General features: G+C 42.2%; 2 protein-coding genes across 5 annotated transcripts in view; one reads left to right on the top strand and one right to left on the bottom strand.

Moving 5' to 3' along the window:
- Window positions 1-598: 598 nt before the first annotated feature.
- c2cd4a (C2 calcium dependent domain containing 4A) lies at window positions 599-4,341 on the bottom strand. Its single transcript, XM_049722648.2, has 3 exons — window positions 3,888-4,341; window positions 2,141-2,249; window positions 599-2,054 (listed from the first exon to the last, which is right to left on the bottom strand). Exon 3 carries the CDS (start codon window positions 2,023-2,025, stop codon window positions 694-696), a length of 1,332 nt encoding a protein of 443 aa, XP_049578605.1. The 5' UTR covers window positions 2,026-2,054; window positions 2,141-2,249; window positions 3,888-4,341; the 3' UTR covers window positions 599-693.
- tln2b (talin 2b) overlaps window positions 3,735-20,601 on the top strand; it is a 54,107-nt gene continuing 37,240 nt past the window's right edge. For all 4 annotated transcript variants that reach the window (XR_007482091.2, XM_049722646.2, XM_049722645.2 and 1 more), the window contains exon 1: window positions 3,735-3,875. The gene's annotated coding sequence lies outside the window, so the exon portion shown is untranslated. The remainder of the gene's footprint in view (window positions 3,876-20,601) is intronic.

Raw genomic sequence — 20,601 nt, 5'->3', positions numbered from 1 at the left:
CGGTTGTTCAAACAGAAGGTGCCAGAAGTGTGTATGTCGCATTTGATTTCTCTCAATAAAGCATCATTGAGGAAAAACTGGTTTTATTTTTTGGACTGTCAATTATTACGAAATGCCCGCATTGAATATTAGGTTCCAGGTACAAAATTTGTTAATATTAGCATTTAGCTAGCGATGTATAAAATCAAATCTGTATTATGGCTAATTCAAGTGTTGTGTAACTTTTTGGGGATTTGTTTTCACGGGAGTAGTTCATATTTACAGACAGGACAATATGCTGATAAAAGCACAGTTTGTTTACTGTGCTGAAAATCAAAATTCATAAGCAAACTCCTCCTGTGAAGGTTTCTGGTTTCTAGTGATATTTTCAATCAGAGGAAAAGGTCAGGATGAAAACAGCCGGCTTAGGGAGAAACATGAGACGATTGTTTTCTCACGCTTGATGGAGCAGCCCTTTTGGCACAAATGGACATCCACTTATGCTTGAGAAATGTTTTAAGGAACTTTACGGAAATGTTTAAACTCCACTTTTAAAATCAAAACTCTGCTGTTTGAAGTGTCTGTGTGGAAAAAAACACTGAATTGAACATAAACCAGGTTGATGTTCCAATAATTTATTCATTCATAAAAAAATTCTCACATTACCAAAAGAAAAACCCAGAAAATAAATAATTTAATACATATGTGGAAGAACTAATTGCTTAAGGTGACAAGGCTACCAAGAGGGATATCACAGCTGCCCAGCATATAGTCTCTTTTCAGAGTAGACATTTTGTTGACCACTTTGAAGCGAAGCGAGCGACCGGCGAGGTCTTCCTCCGAGATGCCGTCGAAAAAGAAATCTTCATTGAAGATGGGATTGCGGCTCTTTCGGATGACCGTGCTGCGCTGCTTCTGGACTTTCCCCGGAGCTAGCGAGATGCTGACGCTGCAGTTGATGATCTTGCAGTCTACGGACAAAGGGTACAGGCCTTCGGCACTGATCAGCCGGACCCTCAGTCTTTGGTTGTCCGGGCAGTACTCCGCCGAGAGTCTCAGGCTGCCGTCCTTCCCGATGGGCACCATTCTTTCTTTCATGACCCGCTCTTTATGCAGGGTCAAATCCACGGGGAAGATGGTCGGGGGCGCCAGGCTGTAGCAGCTGGGGAGGCCCTCACCTAAACCGTCCGATGCCCTCCTCATCACGTTGGGACTGTTGTCGGTCGAGCTGCCTTCGTCCGTGGACAGGGAGTTATTCCTGGACACCATGGCCTTCCTGATGTTCCTGGAGAGCAGCAGTTCATGGCTCAGCGTCTTGAAGATAGACGACTTGGCGGGGCATCTGGTCAGAAGCGGCGAACTGAAGGGGGACGACTCGGTAGAAGATGTCGTGTCGCTGTCGGCCGCCCCCTGCCAGTTGAGACTGTGTCCTCTCGGCGAGAGACGGGAGGTCAGAGTATTGAGACTGAAGGAGGAGGGTGAGGGTGAGGCGCTCGAGGTGACTTTGGAGCAGGTGGCCGATCGGCTCCTGGGTAGCAGAAGGGGAGAGGAACCCGGGTCGGAGTGGAAGAGAGACTCCTTCCTCCTGGTGTGCGGGCTCTCCAGTAAGGTGCAAAAACCGTAGCAGGTCTGCGCTTTGGCCATGTGGGGGAGGGACAAAGCGGCTTGGCTTTGAGGATCGGCGTTTGTTGTCTCCTCATCACTACAGCCATCAAAGGGACCCTCATCCACGCTCTCCACCTGGATGATGTGCGGTTTCGGGGCCTCGTAATGCGGCACCTCCACCTCGCAGTGGCTCGCTTTGGCGGCTCGGACAGCTCGGCCCAGCTCCTGATTCTTCACCTCCTGTAGGGACGGGATGGTAGGCGGGATGCAGAATTCCGGGATGTTGTCAGGGGTGATGACGTTAGGGAAGAGGGAAATTCTTTTGTTTTTGTCCGATTTGTCCCCAAATATGATGTCGCTGATCTTGAAGCTGAATTCGGTTGACGACACGGGCGGGATGGAGCTCTCCATTGAAACACGGATCTTCTCCACTACCCACATAGATGTGCTGGTCGAATTCTTGGAAGTCGCTGCAATTGAAATGATGCATTTGTCAGCATGTGATAGCTCAAAAAATATATATAAAATCACAAACTTTTTGGAAGCATCACCTTACCTTTTGTAGTTGAGATACAGATTTCCCTGGGCAGGATCGATCGAAAGTTCCGGCCAAAAGTTCAGCTCGCGGGAAGAAATCTGAGTGTTTTTTCGACAGCAGCCGGCGGCTTTGAACATATGTTGAGGGAGGCAGACAGGTTAAATCAAGCAAGAAAGCTGTGAATGTAAAACACACCCCCTGCACTGGATCCTCCCTCTCTCCTCGCCCTCCAGGTTGCTCTGGAAACATCCAAAAGCACAAAAGAGCTCCTGTATTGGTTACCGTTTGTTTCCCAAATATTATCGTTTAATAAATTATACAAGAGATAAAATGTATTTGGAGAAAGAAATCTTTGAGTAGTCCAAACTGGCATTGGGATGACGTCCTGATTTTGAGTTATCATCTTTGGAAGCAGCTAGTGGGGATTCAAAACCTTCATGAAAACCAGAAATAATTCTATTTACATATTCCTCCTTTTTTGTGAGTGTGCAGTGGGATTTTTTTTTTTTTCCTATTGTAAGATATGTGGCTTGGATCACTCACCGCTCTATCCTGTGTGCAATACACATCTTTTGTCAACGCCTGCCCTCTTGTGGTGGGACAGATAATGACAGTGGACCGTCAATCTCCTAACACAGTGCAGATAAAATATAGGGTCTCCAAAAAAGCTTAAAACAGACTTGCTACTAACGGCATAATCGGTTTTTCTCCTGCTGTGTTGAAAATGGTATTTGAGAAGTAAATAATGGCTTCGTCTATCTCGGATAAATCCAGCCATAATGGCTGTCAACAGGGAACAAGGTTCAAGTGGATGAAATTGGTTGTTAGTGGCGACAAAGCATCAAAGCGCAGAATGACACAACGTCGGGGATTCTTTTAAAGTGCTTTATAAATAAAGTTGCAAGAACACGCGAAGGGCGAATTTCTCCGAAATGTTTTCCAAGTTACTGAAGGACATTAGCAAATCAGGCAGACAGAGAGCAATTTGCAGGAAAGCACTTTTTGAAAAATCTCTGTAACCGGACTCAATTGACACTCCAAATCTTCACAGATGATTTAATATATATTGTAATAAAAAAATGTAAAATGTGATAATCACACTAAAATTAATAAAGCTGGAAAAAAAAAACAACGCTGTGACAGTTCGTCCTAGATTCCGACAGGGGGAGTATAAACCCTTTTTTAAAGTCTGCCACTGTCCACCCAGTGAGATGCTAAACTGAGGAGACATATATCACATATATACGATGAATTATTCCGAATTAAATCCCTTGTGGGTGTTTTATTAATTTTGCATTTAATTTTGTGCATGTTTTTTTTAAATTATTCATTTGGTTAGACAAAATAAATACTGATTTTTAAACCCCTCGTTGCAGCTTTGGTGACCTTCTATTCAGATCATCACCGTTTTGGCACTTGCATTTTTCACATGGAGTCCAAATGTGCGTGCGTCACGTGACTCAACTTCAATTCAGTCAAACAAATCATCTCAGTGATGATCAGTCTCAAAAAGCATCATGCAAAGATGCGGTTCTCCTCTTCCTCATCCCTGCATGTGTAGACGGATGAGGAGGGGCTTGATGATGATGAAGAGCAGGCAGGGGGTGCGCGCGCGCGCGCGCGTGTTTGTAAGATAGAGAGAGCCAGAGAGAGAGAGAGAGAGAATGTGTGTGAACGCGCGTGCGTGAGTAATGCGTGTGCGTCGCCTCGCTGTGAGCTCGCTTGCTTTCAACAAGACGCGGACCTACAGCAGGTAGGAACTCACCTTCACTCTTTTCCGTGGAAGGTCCGGTGGCTTTTTTTTTTTCTCCAGCACATTTGGACTGGAAACATGTCATCCTCCTCTTCGCTTGCAGACGACCTCTCCCCGTGCTTTTTAATGGCTCGCAAGCGCTCGGCTCGCTCGCTTTGGATTTAACATCGCTCCCATTAGAACCTCCGAGCCTCCCGAGTGGGTTTCTTCAGCGAATTTGAAGGACCCGAGCGCTTTTGACAGTGACTGCTCAGTTGAATTTCGGAGTGACCTACTTGTTTTCTCGTCGCATTTGCAAGTGTAGTCGGTCCCCGCATTTGGTAGAGGCAGGAACGGTGCTCAGCAGCTCTCAGCAGCTCTCAGCATCTTCGCTCGCTGCCCTGCACGAGAAATGTGTCATGGTTTACTAACTTGGACTTGACCTGGATGCTGCGTGGATCGCAGTTGACATTTTGCCTAGTGGAAAGGCTGGGCTTGAAGGCGTCACTGCTGATGTGACCGCTGATTTAAGGTTTCTTGGGTCAAGTTTGAAAGGTGACTCGCAGTTTTTTTTTAGGTTGAGGTAGGAAGCATGTCGCCCCCAGACGCACACACATCTCAAAATCACGCATGTTCCCTGAACTATGCATCTGAAGTGTCAAATTTGTTGCATCATATAAAATTGTTTTGAATGACATAGAAAAGAAAAATAGTTTGGACATTTGTTCGAAATGGCATTTTGGTCGCGAGAAAGTTAAGCTAGGGAACGCACATGGTTCGTTTTAACAGGCCGCTTAAAATGAGATGCTGGGCCAAATCCGGCCCGCGAGCCTCAACTTGCTTAATCCAGATTCAATGTGAATTTGAGTGTGAATGCTCAATGTGTACCCCAACCTGAGCCAAAATATACTCTAATGAGGATTCGCGATATTGTTTCCAAACCTGACCCTCTTCCACATTGGGCGATAATAACTGCTTGGCTTCCAGTCGACGAATATAAACATTCGAGCTAATTAACTGCACTAATTAGCATTTAAAACACAATACTCACCTTTAAATTGACTGAAGGTCAATGTTGCCAAGGGAGATTAGCACTCTTTACATTAAAGCTCATCATAACTAACTTTCTCATGAGTTTAACTTACTGACAAATAAATCCAACACCTTGAGGTGTTTTGAATTTATTTTACGGAACTGATCAGTAAGTCCGACTAGCTACGCTAAACTCCCTTGACTGTTATGATATTCATTTGACTGCTGTGTTAACCCCCCCTCGCTGTGACATCATCCCCTGGATATCCAGGGTCAATTCAAGGATACTAGGGCTGTGGGAGAGATAAAAGAAAAATCTGCCATGTTTTACCCGAGTGATGCAAGCGAGGAAACTCACGCTGTCTCAGCAGGATGCAGACAGCTGCGACTCTGATAGCTTTAAGGCTCCGGATGTCGGGTGGGGGGACAATTTGTGGAGAGGCTCTCCCTCACTGATACTGTAAGTCTTCCGGATAGAAGCAATGTGTGGAACTCCTCAGTAGCACGGTGAAGGGGAAGGAAAAAAAAATGCATGCAAGCTCTATTTGGACCATTTGTCGCTGAAACAGTTGTATATATTTGTGCTGCACTAACTTAATTAGCGCTGTAATGTACGATCCATTTGCGAGCATTATTTCACCGAAGCCTACGCCCGGACGTTTCGGATTAGCTTTAACTGCACAATGTAACGAACGAATGGTCTAAATATTTGCTCACAGCATGATGTCATGCCAAGACTTCAAAGTAAAAGCACACCATCTTGTTATATACTACGTCAATCAAAATTCACCATTGTTATTGTGCAGCTGTACTTAATAAAGTGACCATTTACGGATAATGTAGTGAATCCATTCCCCCCCCCCCAAACACTTTGGGCTGTAACTATAAAAACAAATCGTTTTATGCGGTTGACAAGATTCAGGCGTACAAAAGTGGTGATTATTGCCAGTAAGATTTTTGCAGGGTGTTGATTTCGTTTATGTGCAACACGTTAGCACGTCCGCTTCACACTTGAGACGTTCACAGTGTGAATGTCAGCTCAGGCCTTCCCATGTGGAGTTTTCTTGTTCTCCTCGTGCTTGAGTTGCTTTAATCCGGCATCCTCATGATTGTTTAAAGGCTCCATCTTACCTGTGGACAAGCATTGTAGAAAATTGATGGATTTAGTTCATATAGTTGTCATGAAAATAATTGCAGTTGGAAATTCTCCGGATATTTTGATGGAGGGTGGGAAGTTTTTTTTTTTTTTCTGCACTAGAGAATGTGATTGTTGAACCATATTTAACGCAGGAACGCGTAGGAGGCGGCAACTCAAACACAGCCCATGCTGTCGACGTGACCCCGCCTCTTTGTTTACGGCTGAAATAGATCCGTCCTGTGGCGTTTTCTCACTGCTGTCTCTGTGATCACTTCGGGGCCTGGCCCGCTTCCAGATGGTTCTCTACGCAACACCGGTGAGATGTATAGACGCAGGCTGCCACTCTCCCTCTCTCGTTGCTCCATCAATCGGAATTCACGATTTCCTGTGTATTTCCCAGCAGATGGATGTGGCAGGCAGTCGATGTGGGCCGGGCCGGGCGGGGGGGTATTGCACATGGGCCGTTTTCTTTTTATTAGCAACCTCTCCCTATTTTCAGTTTTAATGCATATTTGTAATTGGAAGATGTTGGAATATTATTTTTATTATTTAAACGAAATGGATTGGAGAGAATGTAAGCATGGATTCACCCTGCAAGGTCATTGGCTAGCTTTTCAGTGGAATTTAATTCATTGAATGGAATAATGGCGTATTGGATTTATATAGCGCTTTTCTCGAAAGCACTCATGGTGGATGGCGATCATTATACACACAGCCACTAATGGTTAAGCATGTTTATGTCATGCTCTGTTGTGCAGGTGTTGACATCTCTGGTTGCATCCCACCATTTTGTGCACTTTAGCCACACATCAACATTTATTCAGGCAAGGCTCAAATCTCAGAACGCACCACGTAATAAAAACAAAAATGGTTGGGAATCACGTGTCTATGTTAACCTCTAGACAAGTTTTTGTAGAAAAGCAAAATAATCTCAGCGATTTTTCCATACAATGGTATTCACCGCGCATGCAGCGTCGCTAGCATCACATTAGCAAGAAGTAGGTCAGGTGATGCGAGCGCCGTGCCGTTCAGGTCGCCCGGCCTGTGGCGCTTCTCCTCAGCAGGTCAGACGGGATGTCGGAGCGAGTACTCGACGGCAGGTTTTCTACTGGACACGGGCCGTGGGCCTAAAGTGGGTTAGCCGCCTCACAGCTAATGCACATTAGGGTTCCCCCGGCGCGCCAGATGTCGGCTTACATAAATAGTAATCTATTTTTTTTCATGCTAGGATGCTCTTGGCTGTAAATATTTGTGCTTTCAGCTAAACGGTGGGTTACTTTCATTAAGTTTATTTCATAATTGACTACAATTCAGCCGAGAGAGTTGGTACGGGACGTATCATGGCGGATTCTGACAAATATTTGAATTTGTGGAGTAAAATTTTGACGTCTTTAATCTTTCAGACCTGCATTATGAAGTCTGCCCGTATGCACCTTGACTTTGAAGCAAAGTGATTATCAGCATTACAGATCATGTGATGTCTGCTGAAGATCATGTGACAGGGTGGCAGAACCAAAGCTCTTTTGTCTCGGACATGTTTGTACACTCCAAATTGAATGATTACGAAACACGGAAGATGCTGCCCGTGTCATTTGCTCTTGGGGGATGTAATGTATGCTTTTCTGTTTGAGTCAATACTTTCTCATTGTGTTCTTGGTTTCCAGCTCAAAGAGCCGCTGCAGATCTTGTTAGTCACACAATCCATTGAGCATTTAATCATCTGTTTTTTTTCTTTATTCCAATATGTCTGCTTACACTCTGTGAATAATATCCATTCCACGTGCTCAAAAGCTTCAATTCTTGAGGCTATTGTGTAATTCATTCCGAATTAAGAAGTGTAAATTCAAATAGCCGAATTTCCAGCTATATCATATTTTCCGGCGAATGCTTTGTTGGGTTTGCCCTTCTCATTAGCATGCCAAGCGCTTCACGACATCTCTGAGGAATACTCCCGAGTGTCACAGGTTGGCGACAAGGGCAGCGATGATCGATAGTTATCGATCCGCATCTGTGGTAGATGACGTCACAGCCAAATATAGCTGACCATGAGGGTTGTGTTAGCATAGTATGTCACTTGAAACGGTTTTATTTTGACGTCAAAGTCAATTCAGGGTCTGTTTGGCTTTTTTTTTGTGTGCGTGTGGCAACTGGAAGGAAAGGTGGGAGGGTTCCAGGAGTGTCAGCGGACTCCCCGCTGTCTCGGAGCGTGAGTGCTGCTGACTTGGAGAGAACGCTCTGTAGTGTCAGCGCTCAGACGCTCGTGCAATCACTGGGGACCGCGCTGACACTTTCTCACCCAAATGATTTGTGATTGGAATGCTATCATGTGTGCTGATTGTGTTACTTTAGCCTTCTCCATGCTAGCTTGACCTTGTTCAGGGTAAAGTGACGGCTTACCCTCCAGTGGATTAGTATTTTGAGGCACATTTATTACGTTATTGGAGGTGGACGAAGTTGTCCTGGGTGGCCAAATGGCCTTCAGCCTTTTTCTCAAACACGCTGCACCTTTTCTCTACAAAGTGCTGGTCTGGCCTCAATCAGCGATTATCGATCCTGCTTATCAGCACAATTGTGCATTGATATGCTGATTATGTTTTGCATTCGTTCAAACCGGGCACTGTAGTCTTTAGTTAAGCTCTGTGTTGTGTATTGATTACATACATTGTCCCTTTAATGAATACCGTAATGCCCCTTGAGGAATGTACGCTACGCGGGTGATGTCATTTCGCTGAAGCAATTCTTACCTTTCTATTTATAATCCTGATCGGAAAGCATCGAACAAAGCATGGTGATGAAGATGACACATGAGGTCACAGCATCAAATCTGGTCGATTGATCACTCAGCGGGTCTTTTGTGTTAAGACCACAATGGAATGAAAGGAACACTAGCATTAACCAAATAACGCCATTGTTTTGTAATGAAGCATCTAAAACGGTCAGCTTTTTTTAAATAAACGCCAAAGTAGCAGGTTTAATTACAGGACTTTTTATTTTAATGAAGCCCTAGCGCAATCCGATTTGAATTGGCTCAATTATGTCATTTATTTCGGCTGAGCACATCTGTGAGAAATGATGCCGGCGTTAATAAAATCGATTAAAAGTGGCTGGTTTTGATTCCCGTACTGAAAAGATGTTTATGGGTTTTTACACCATTCTATTATGCTGTCGTAATATTCAGATGATATTATCCACCAGGTCAAGTGGACACGAAGGGATACGGTGAGCAAATACACGAGGATTCATGAACATGACCTTGTAAATGAGGTGACCTTATCGTCAGATATCATGGCGCGTCTCCACGTTGAACACAGTATCAGTTTTAAACGCTTAGCAAAGTAAAAGGTCATCCGGTTGGATCGAGCAAATGCAGATGTCTTCTTTTTTGACAGGCATTCTTTAAAATTATATTATATTTGTTTCTAAATAGAATATTTTAATGTCAGATGTTGTCTGACCTCAGATATATTTTGCATGAATATCACAAAGCATCATTAGCGGCGCATCTAAAGAGATGGTTGTGCCATTCTTCTTTCTTTTTTTTTTTTTATTTAACAGCATATAATTGCACGCCATCAGCCTGCCCGCTTTCAGATCGATGAAACGTAGCGCAGAAAAGATGCTCAGGATTACAGTATAACTCTGACAAAAATAGACATCATTGTTTCCCTTTCCATTATGTGCTCTAATTTCTCCCCCTCGGCTATTCTACGGCGACAGTGATTCACGCTGCTGAGAAACGTGTGTGGAACTGTTAGCAAAAAAAAAAAAAAAAAAAAGTCATTCAGCCAAGCCGGCAGTTGGGAAATGTACACAAGGTCAAAGTATTTCATCTTTATCACGGCGATGTTTGCTGGATGTCAGCGAGGCATCAACACAAGTGCTCGTTGTTCTCATGATAAATTGCCTTTCCGACACTGCGCAACGAGAGTGGACGGGATTCTGTGGACGATGATACATTATCCTCCAAATGTGCAACATAAGTATTGGGACACCTTGACTGTTGCGGGAAGTGTATATATACGGAATTTTATTTCTGATGGGCTGCATGGAAATCGCACAAAATTTTATTATTTTATACTCTTTTCTGTATGGGATTGTAGCAGCTACTGTTTTGTTAGCGAGATGGGAAGACCAAAGGTCAGTGATTCAAGGACTCGGTTGTATCTGGCATATTGTCAGATTCTCCAAGCACCTCCAGGCACGTCCTCATACTTGCGTGGTGGAAGATGAAAATAGTTAGCAGCTAAAGTTCTGTTCACGCTTCCTCACACAAGAAATATATTTACTGTAGTTGGTGTGGGTGAGGAATATGGTGTGGTTATTTCAGTCGTATTGAAACTAATTCCATCAAATTCGTGGATGTGTTGGTTTTTTTTGGACAAAAGGTTAGCTATGGAATGCTAAAGCTATTGGATGCTAACACCACTTGAGATGGATAGCTGCTCCACCCCAAATCTGGTTCTGCTCAAGTTTTTTTTTCTCAAAGTGAAATTTTTTTCTTCCCACCCTTGCCAAGCGCTTTCCTCATTGTGTCTCTTTAAATCTCTGCTAAGAGAAGGCGGGGTTGATATAGTGGAAGGCCCTTATGCTGCATTTAAAAAGATACTTATAGAAACATGTTCCTGCCTGTGTAGATGATTTCATTTTTTTTACTGTCTTCTACTCAAAGTCTTGAACATGTCACATTCCGACAGCTGCTTGCTGCTCCCTCCTTTCTTCGGGGTCAAATGTCTTTTAAAAACAGCCGCTCGCTTTCAGTTTGAAGTAGCTGATTATACATTTCCTCCGACATGTTTCATTGTGTTCCTCCCTGCCCGGTTTGATCTAGTATCAAATGCTAGCCTGTCACACGAGGGATTAATGACATTATTTTTCGATGACTAGCGTAATCTCTGGCATTTATGATCATAGAGAAAAACTGAGAAGCGTGCGGTGCATTTATTATCATTCATATGTATTTGTTGGAGCCTAGCCATTGTTGGAAAGTGAAATGGATGCCTCGTGGAAAATGTTTTGATGGAGTGAATCAGATACCTTTTGAGGGTAGAACGCCACTAAAGCACAAATCAAGCACAATTATTTTAGTAGCACAATCCACTAGAAAATATTCGTCTCCCTTGACGATACATTGCATTGATGTGAGAGGCACACAAACATTTCTCGGATAGCTCACCTGCCTACAGTCGCCGGCTTTTAAAAAAAAAAATTCCGAATGAGCCCATCTCTAAGTGAAAGCAACAGCGGTAATGATTTATAATGTTCCAATACAAGGCCTGCACATGTCTCTCCCTCTGGAGATGAACCATACAGGACTAATAGAATTACACATCCGCCTCCAGTCCCCACAGAGTGCAGAACTAATCATTCGGAATCATTGTTTTTCAGCAAGCGCAAAAAGGCAGGTACGTCGATGTCTTTCCCGTAGCCAACCCACGCCACCCTTAAACGCGGCCGCCCTGATGTGCTTTTACTTAGCATGCTAAAGGAGAGTTCAATCAAAAGTTGCCTTCGCTTTGCTTGAGAGAAAAGCACTTCAAGTTTAATGCATATAACTTCACTCGACATATGCCCTTGTCTAAAACATCTGTCGTTAATTTCATCTGTAGATAACTCATTCCTTTTTTCATCAAGACACTTTTGAGCCATTACCGGAATGTGGACGTGTCTGCGTCTTTCGTTTCAAGCGTGATGTCATCAGTGCTTAAAGTGATTCTCTTTCAAAAGTGCCACCTGGTTATTTTCATTTTGGATGGAAAGAAAAATGCTTACCGTATTTTCCGCACTATAAGGCGCGCCTAAAAACCTCCAATTTTCTCAAAAGCCGACAGTGCGCCTTATAATCAGGTGCGCCTTATATATGGACCAATATTGAGCCACTGCAGCTGGCGTGTCCAAAGTCCGGTCTGCGGGCCAAATGTATATATATGGACAAAAGTTTTAAAATAGGCCATTCATTAAAGATGCGCCTTATAATCCAGTGCGCCTTATATATGGACAAAGCTTTCAAATGGGCCATTCGTGGAAGGTGCGCCTTATAGTGCGGAAAATACGCTAATTTTCAGACACAAAAAGCACATCATTTAAAATGAAAACTGTCCATTAATAAAATCAAACACGTTTTATATAATGACTCGTATACAAAATTCATCAGTGTGTAGCATGATGAGACTGTGGAGGAGCATACTAATAACACAAACCAATTGATTTTTTCCTTTCCCGACATTTTTTCCCGGAGGCTATTTTTGTTTCACATAGTAAAGCGTGTCTTCAGGTTCCATGCCGTGAATATCGTAGTAATCGGTTAAAAGCACACAAGCTAATACAAGGCACGTCAATCTAAATGACAGACCCCAGCAGCAGCAGCAGCGGCAGCAGCAGCAGCGGCAGCGGCGTCATCATCTGCCACTATGAAGCTCCGAGTTAGCGCTGTGCTCTTTCCAGCGTTATGCTTTCATAAATCTGCTTTACAGCTACATCTGTTGTGCCCGTGCCATGCCATGAAATAACACCCAGTGAGGACACACCACAATGATTTCATTTTCTGCCACTCTCTTCAGTGCTGCTCCTTGGGTGGCTGCATCTTGATTACTTGATGATGCCATAAAAAAAAAGGAAAAAAAAGGAGAGATTAAAAGAAGCCCGAGAGAGACAGCACTCTCGGAATTAAATGGAAGTCTGAGACGAGGTGGTGGTCAATGTTGCTGCTGTTTTTGCAAAGTATCTTTGTCTTGTTAACGCGAGCTACTATGTTGGTTCCTCGCTTCTTGTCAGATGATCGTAGCCTTGTCAGAAACCCGCAGAGCTGCAACTGATGGAATTGATGGCTTGTCCGACTATTGTAGAACTGAGCAGGGTTGAATTATATGCTCGAGTGCTTTCATAGCATGTGTGCGCTTTTCGTTCTTAACTATGGCTATGGATGAATTTATTTGGTTAAAAGACCCATTGGAATAAAAACCGTTTCCGATCTGAGCTTTTTTTTTTTTTCTCAAAAAGGAAAAAAAATTAGCTAATCAACACTAACACATACAAAAGTGCAGTCTCGGTATACGTTGCTGCTCCATTAGGAAGTGAAAACGCAACTTAAATCAAATAATAACATTAAATAAAATAATAATAATAAATAAAAATAATATATATAACAAATAATAACAATAACTAAATAAAATAATCATAATAATAATAACAAATAAAAATAATATACATAACAAATAATACCAATAACTAAATAAAATAATAATAATAACAAATACGCGAAATAACGCTAATGTTTAAAGTATGGACAGAGCGATGTTTTGTTGGCGCTATGGTTTCTTCTTCTACCACCAGCATATGTTCTGATCAAAAGTTTAATGCGTGAACATTATTTTTAGCGTCCATGAAAACACTGCATCTGATCACAATTCCAATCCGAACTTTGGTAGCGTAACAAACCACGCAATGATCCAAACTCACGTCAAGTTCGACTTATTATCCTCAATTAATTAAGGAGAGTGTTCGAAATGGATTGAATTTGAATGACATCCCCCACACACACACTTCCCAGCTCGGTACAAAAAGATAATTAAAGTATTGAGGAGCAAAAGGGCTGCTCCTAATAGTCGTGGCATCTCATTCAACATGGTTTGTTTCACATCTCTGTGGTACACTGCAGGCAGGCAGGCAGGCCAGCAAACACTGTAGTTAGTTGTGCTTCATTAAGCCCGTCAAGCATGAACCAGACAGATGCATGAAACGGCCCACTAAAAACAATTGGCTCCTTTTTAAAGCTCTTAAGTCTCATTTTACTCAGACATTACAGGGGGGGGAAAATGGTCGGAGGTCTTTATCATTCCACAGTCCCCGGTGGCTGCCGTGTCACCTCGCTCTGCAATCGATCCCACCGTCAAGCGTGGAGCAAATTGGAGGGTGCGAGTGAAAAAGCGACCCCCCCACCTCCCTTCCCCTTTACCGCAACAGGAGTGACCTTGAGCAAGGCCCTCCTCCTTTGACTTCACAGAGTGACCATGTCTATTTATTTATATATTTAAGCAACATGTGCGCCATCAATTATGAAAAGTACAAAAAAAAATCAAGAGGATCAATTGAAGACTTGATTCTTTTGTATATAAAAGTATAGAAACAAATATACATTTTTTTTTTGCATATTCCAAAAATACGTTGAATTTAATTATTTAAATATGTATTTATTTATTTTAATTTGGGGTGATTGACACCCCCCCACACACAAACACATACATGATCCCCGCTCTTTTAAACACTTATTAAACTAAATGCCGTCATTTTCAAGGTCTTTTTTTGATGAAATAAAAATAAGCATATTTTGACATGCACAACAGAGCCGTGCTTTCAGCCGTGAGTGAACGCAGCATGTTTGTGTGGCGTGCATCCACCGGTCACTCAGCTCGTTACGGTAATCAGGTTAAAGAGAGAGTGGAACTGAGGATCATTTTGCCCGCGGACTTGTTTCCTCTAGACTTCCCCTGTGAGATGGAGAACCTCTCACTCAAGCGTTGGCCGGCCGAGCGGCTGCTCCTAATGATCAACTTTTGTTTGTAGAAAATCCACGATGGGGGGGGGACATGCTCTTGATGTCCAACTTGCAGTGTTAAAGTCATTGCGAAATGTTTTTGTTCTTCCTCGGGGTATACTTTAAGAGTGAGTTTGCAATTTTTATTTTTTATTTTTTTATTTGAACTGTCAGGACCACTCGATTTTGCAGCACCCGAGGAAAAACAACCAATCAGCAGGCAGTCGTGACTGTCAATCATCTTGCTGACAAAAACACGGCAGAATATCCACATCTTCTTAGCAGCAAAGTTCCAAGTCCTCTTTTAGTTTTTGTAGGCCACGTGGCTTTGGATACGAGATAAGATCTAGTAGAGTGATGCTACGTTCAAATCTTGCTAGCAGTCTTTCAACTGCGCACTGTCCCTTTAATATCATCCTGATTTGTGCCGTTTGATCACACAGGTGTACCTAATAAAGTGTCCCGTGGGAGTATCTCACGACTGAAAAGGTCTTCCGTGATCAATGAGAGAATTGTCGAGGAACTCCAGAACGTCATTGATTAGCCACTCTGTTGATCTATATTCTTTTCAACAAAAAGCCACCTGATCTGGGAATTATCCTAACCCCGAGTTGCCATGGCAACCGGTTGACATGGAAAGGAATACTGTCTGCGTTCTTAACTAAGCATGGCAGCATCCCTAACACGTTTGCCGGCATTTCGAAAGGTTCCTTCAGTCGTCGTCACGCATAATTTAACATAACCCGTCCGGCCGCTGTGATCATCGGAGGAAATCGGCGTACTTTTTGGAATCGTTGGGAAACGACGCACAGCAGGGAAGCCGTTCTGCGTGACAAATTGGTGCATTATGAATTGTGACTTGAGGCGCATTTCGATTTTTGTTTACCTCTGTCAATGTTTTCTTCAGCCAGTGTGAACATGTCATCCTTTGGTGCCTTTGGTTGTCACCGGGGGACCAAGTGACACGCACGATGTTTACGATGCGGCTTCAAGCTGAGTGTTGAAGTTTTCAAGCCTCACTGATAGGTTGGTGTTTGGCAATCATTTATTAATACGAGAAGAAAACATTTATAGTCCAAGTTACTGAAAACGGCGCTGCTTATGTTCAAGTCTGTGTCCGTTAAAGGGCAAAATGTTGATTGGATTTTCCGCTGAACCTTCAACAAAGCAGTCAAAGTGAAGTGACACTTTTTTTACACAGAGCTGCTTACATTATTCCGGAATGGCACACTCTATCAAAATAGATCAAAATCAAGCCCCCTCAAACATTTTTTCGACTCAGCATATCCATGTAGTTTTTTGACAAGATGGCTGAGAGGCCCTCCGGATGAATTCTCGACTGCACACAGCGCACAGATAAAAAAAAAGAACCCGAAATACTGTCAGGGTCTCTGACTGACTTCTAAAAGCCGCCACTTGGTGAAGGAGCGAGATGTATGCTCCACATCCACGTGGCCCGCCAAGCAGCTGTCCTACCTTATAAGTCCAGGAAAAGGTGGGCACGACGGCAGCCATAGCAACCGAGGGCCGAACCACTGAGCTGGAAACAATGGTCCGAAAACATGGCCTCTCATTGAACCTCCCCCCACGTAACCACTAAATGGTTTCAACTTCACCGACAGCAGATTTGATTAAGTTTTTGTTGATTTTTACGTTCCGCTCATTTTACGGACAATCTAAGAAGAGTCGGATCTATTAATCGCAAAAGCGCAGATTGTAAGACAAACACGTAAACCCATGCTGACGTTGCTATTTTTTTTTCTTTTAAGTGTTTCAGCTCAGCATAGTGGCAGATATAAATTGCTGATAAAGTCCCCGAGTGTATCACACCCAGCCAGCTAACGTCGTGTTCCGCTGCTCATAATACTAAAGTGGTTGTCGTTCACTCGGTTAAAGTGTAGTGAGGGGGAAAAGAAATGGGGGGGGCGGGGGCTCGTTGCCCGGACGGACGGACGGCGGGAGATTGGAGTCACCTGATTTACAGGTCGTGACTCTTCAGGCGGAATGTTGAGTCGGTGGGAACCTGAAGACGTGCACGAGCGCTCAGTCGTCTCACTCCTATTTGGCCAACCAATTGATTTGTGTTTGGAGATTGGTGATTAAAATAGTTGACGCTGCATATTGATTGTCTGTTGTTTTTATCGGGCTGTTGATTTTCAGAATAAAAGACTGAGCTCTTCTATTGAGGCACAAGGTGATTCAGTTTTTTTTCTTATAATTTTTCCACACATTGTTTGGCTGTTTCTTATTAAATATATATATATTTGTATTATTTTATTTATTTTATTTTATTTTATTTTATTTATATTTATATGTAGGGATATAAAAAAAAATGCCCTTTAATACAAATATTAAGTCACATGCTAACATGTTAAGCATATTGCAGCATTTTTTTTTTTATTCCCGATATAAAGCAGTTAGGCATAAAAGCCTTCCACATTCCCATTATCATAATTGTAGCGCATTGTTTTTTTTTATTTCTGAAATCCCTCTAAATTCACCTGCAAACAGGCTGAAAATTGCTACTGAGCAAGAATGACTGCCTTTTTACTTGTACAGTATATTTTTGCATTCATTACCATCAAGTATTAACAATCCTCTCTTGAAAGCTCTTAATCTTTCCATGCTCTGTCTGTAGCATTTTAATTATTGCATCTATGGATTGTTGCGCATCACCCGAAAATTGCTTGTGTCTCACATCCAGCTTGAGTAACATGCCAGTCAAGTGCTTTAGTTTAATTAGATTTCGCAGAGGAATCGTCTGGTTTATGTAAATTTCCTCTGCATGTTCTTTCTTTGGCACATTATTCTGCTTCAAAGTCGATTTGATGTTTATTTTGCTAATTTTGAGACACCGTTTTCACCGACAATAATTGTATACCGTTAAGTAAAACCTGATTAAGAGCGATGGACCGTATTTAATGTAAATATGATGATGACAGCTGAAAGCTGTATCTATAAGTCATAAAACTAATATTGTTGGGGAAGCTTTTACAACCCCCCACTGAGCAACTAAGCTTCATCATTACGGCACATAGTGACCAGAGCCAGTGGGGGTTCCTGCTATGTGCAATATTTGCAGTAAGTGGCATTTCTGGAAAAAAAAAAAAAAAAAATTGCTATGTGAAGGGATTTAATATCTGTGTCAAGTGTGTATTGGAAATTAGCACTGATATTTTGCTAATAGGAAACGTGAGAAGGTGTTAAGTATTGTATTTGGGGGAGGTGCTAATGTTAGCTTGTTGCTAAAAGTAGCGACGTTCCATTCCTTTTTTTTTTTTTTTATCAGACCGATACAATTCTTGAGTAGTCACCAACATTAAGTACAAATAGTACTTCTGATATATAAAATTTTCGTTCTCGTCCATCCCTAGTAGCATTATAGCCACATATTCTTTAGCTAGCTAGCTAGCTAACCAGTGTGAAGTTTTGACGTTCAAATGAACTGTCATTAGAGTAACGGGCTGTCTTTTAGTTAATTGTTGCTATTCCTGTATTGATATTTGAATTAATAACATAAATGAACATGCTCAATCCGTGAATATTTCATTAAAATGACTTAGATTTAGACGGGGATTGTTTTTTTCCTCCATTTGCGTGACGTCAGGCGGACGGAGCGTTCATCCTCGAGGAGCAGTCTCCATCTCTAGCAATTTGGAAGCACATTTGTCAAAATCTCCGAATTAGAGCCGGTTACAAATTGAACCATCGCGTGTGTCGTAAAGACAGCTGGACCGCTTCAATAATAGTAATCTCTTTATTGTGTGTGTGTGCCTTTTATTATCATATTTGATCTATCTATCCATCTTGCTCTTGGAAGTTAGGACGAGAATCAATACAAACGATTTTATCAGCTGTTCCGTATTATTCAATGCCACAAGAGAGAAACAGTCCCATTCATTGTGCTGACTGGGTTGTGAATCCTTTTGAAAGGGTTGCTCCACTTTTCTGGATATTTTTAGTGTAAGACGAAGCCGCACTCTCCTTCCTCGTGACAAGGGCGACATTCATAATTTCTGACCGTATCTTCACCCTTTAAATTGAATTACAGCAGAGTGTGGAGCCCAAGAGCAAAGCGGTTGGTGTCGTCGTACTACCAAGAACAATTTGAAAATGTTGTTTTGAAAAAGGACAAGCGGGGCGGATGAAGGACTGTACGATTTAACGTTGCATCAGTGCTGGGTAGTTTTTTTGTTGTTTTTTTTGCTTCCACTATTTGGAGACAGAATCAAAGGAGGCACTTTGATGGAAGTCGACTGTGACCACTCTCACAGCGGCGCAACCCTCCGTTAATGTTGAACGACTATAGGAGCTTGTCGCTAATGCTAATTTTAATTCTAATTCATATTGCTGCTCAATGTGCACTCCTGCTATTCTAGCAAGAGTTTATTCATTTTGATAATGTACAGACGGGCTGATGAATATATTATTATTATTTAGAATACTCATGCTAGGTTTTGAGTTGTACTTGTATGACACATCATATAAAATAACGCCCAGATATGGAAGCTATTCTCATTAGCTGCTGTTTTTTTCCTTTTTTTTTTCCTCAATACATGATACAAAGTACATGAGATCCTTGTCGTTCGCACAATAAAGAAGAAAATTGGGCAATGTGCTTTTAACTGTAAAGCTCCATTTGATTGGAAAAGTTTGCCTGAGCCCATTTGAGCCATCACTGACTGGTTGTGTGACTGTGGGAAAAGATGTGTTGTGTTTATTGAATTTTTATGTTGGACCCCCCTCTGAAATGAAAGTACTCATCTCAAGGGACAATAAAACGTTTAAAAAAATAAATAAAAATGAGCCATGGATTGATGACATTTTTGATTGTTTTCCCGTGTAATCAATAGCAACCTGTTTTTGTGACCTAACCTCATGGCCAGATCTGTTTCCCATAGCAACTAAACACTTGAAATTCATTGCAATTTCCCACGAAGAACACCGAGACAATTTCCACCGAGATAGATTTGCGAGCACTTTCCGCAGCGCATTGATTGCACGAAGAAAAACGAACAGTGATCATAATCCATCTGAACCGATTGTGTACCCTGCCGCATGCAAATGCTTCACTTTTTCATCAGCGTGCCACAATAAACACCTCCCTGACGTTATTAATACGCTAAAGACAACTTGACAGCAAAATATCTCCACCGACTCACGTGCTACTTACATTGATTAAGGTTGAAGCTGTTAAACGCGCGCTTAATGATTTGCTATTTATTTGCCGTAAATCAGGCACGCCTCGTGCTCGTAATTAAGATATATTCACGGTGACCGATTAAAAACACAAAGTGTTGCATACAATTATCGGATCCTTCCTCAAGTGCTAAAAAAAAAAATGATAGCTCGTTAAAGCAGGTCATTAAACTTCAGAGCGGCTCCAATCAAAAGAACACATCTGACCTTGACGCGACTTGTGTAAACTTTCCATCACCCAAAACAAGAAATATACCGCACAGCAAGCAAACCTTTTTTTTTTTTTTTTCTTCTTTTCGGCAGTCACATGACTCACCACCTGAGTGCTTTCCCCTGAAAAGACATCACGGCCTCAGGGGAGTCGCAGTCGGCGTGCGGGAAGCCGACCTTGCTTTCAATCGCACAGGGATAAAAGGACATTGTTGGACTCAGCGTCTGTCACCGTGTTAAAAAGAGTCAAAAAGAAAACGGTTTAACCATTTCATATAATGTCCGTGGGCTCCGTTTATTTCGTCATTTCCCGCCATTTTTTTTTTTTTTTTTAAGATCTTGGGTGATGTCAAAATGACGTTTCAACCAGAGCCGCTTTTTGTAATCAATGCTCGGAGTGCGTAAGGAAAACATTTGATTCATTCAAGCGTCCATCCAAAACACAAAGATTCTTGTTTACTGCTCAATCAATACATATCGTAGCTTCTGTGATCTCCGGATGACCTTACGGAAATTATGTAACGGTGTGGAGGTGGTGCAAAAAAAAATTGAAGCAGTCCACAATATTTACACTCAACATTATGTGTCGTCTGAAATGAAATACCACGACTAAAAACATGCAAGATAATACAACTATT

Source organism: Syngnathus scovelli, chromosome 6 (assembly GCF_024217435.2).
Source record: "Syngnathus scovelli strain Florida chromosome 6, RoL_Ssco_1.2, whole genome shotgun sequence".
NCBI classification, from domain to species: Eukaryota; Metazoa; Chordata; class Actinopteri; order Syngnathiformes; family Syngnathidae; genus Syngnathus; species Syngnathus scovelli.
This window is presented reverse-complemented; position numbering and strand designations above follow the sequence as displayed.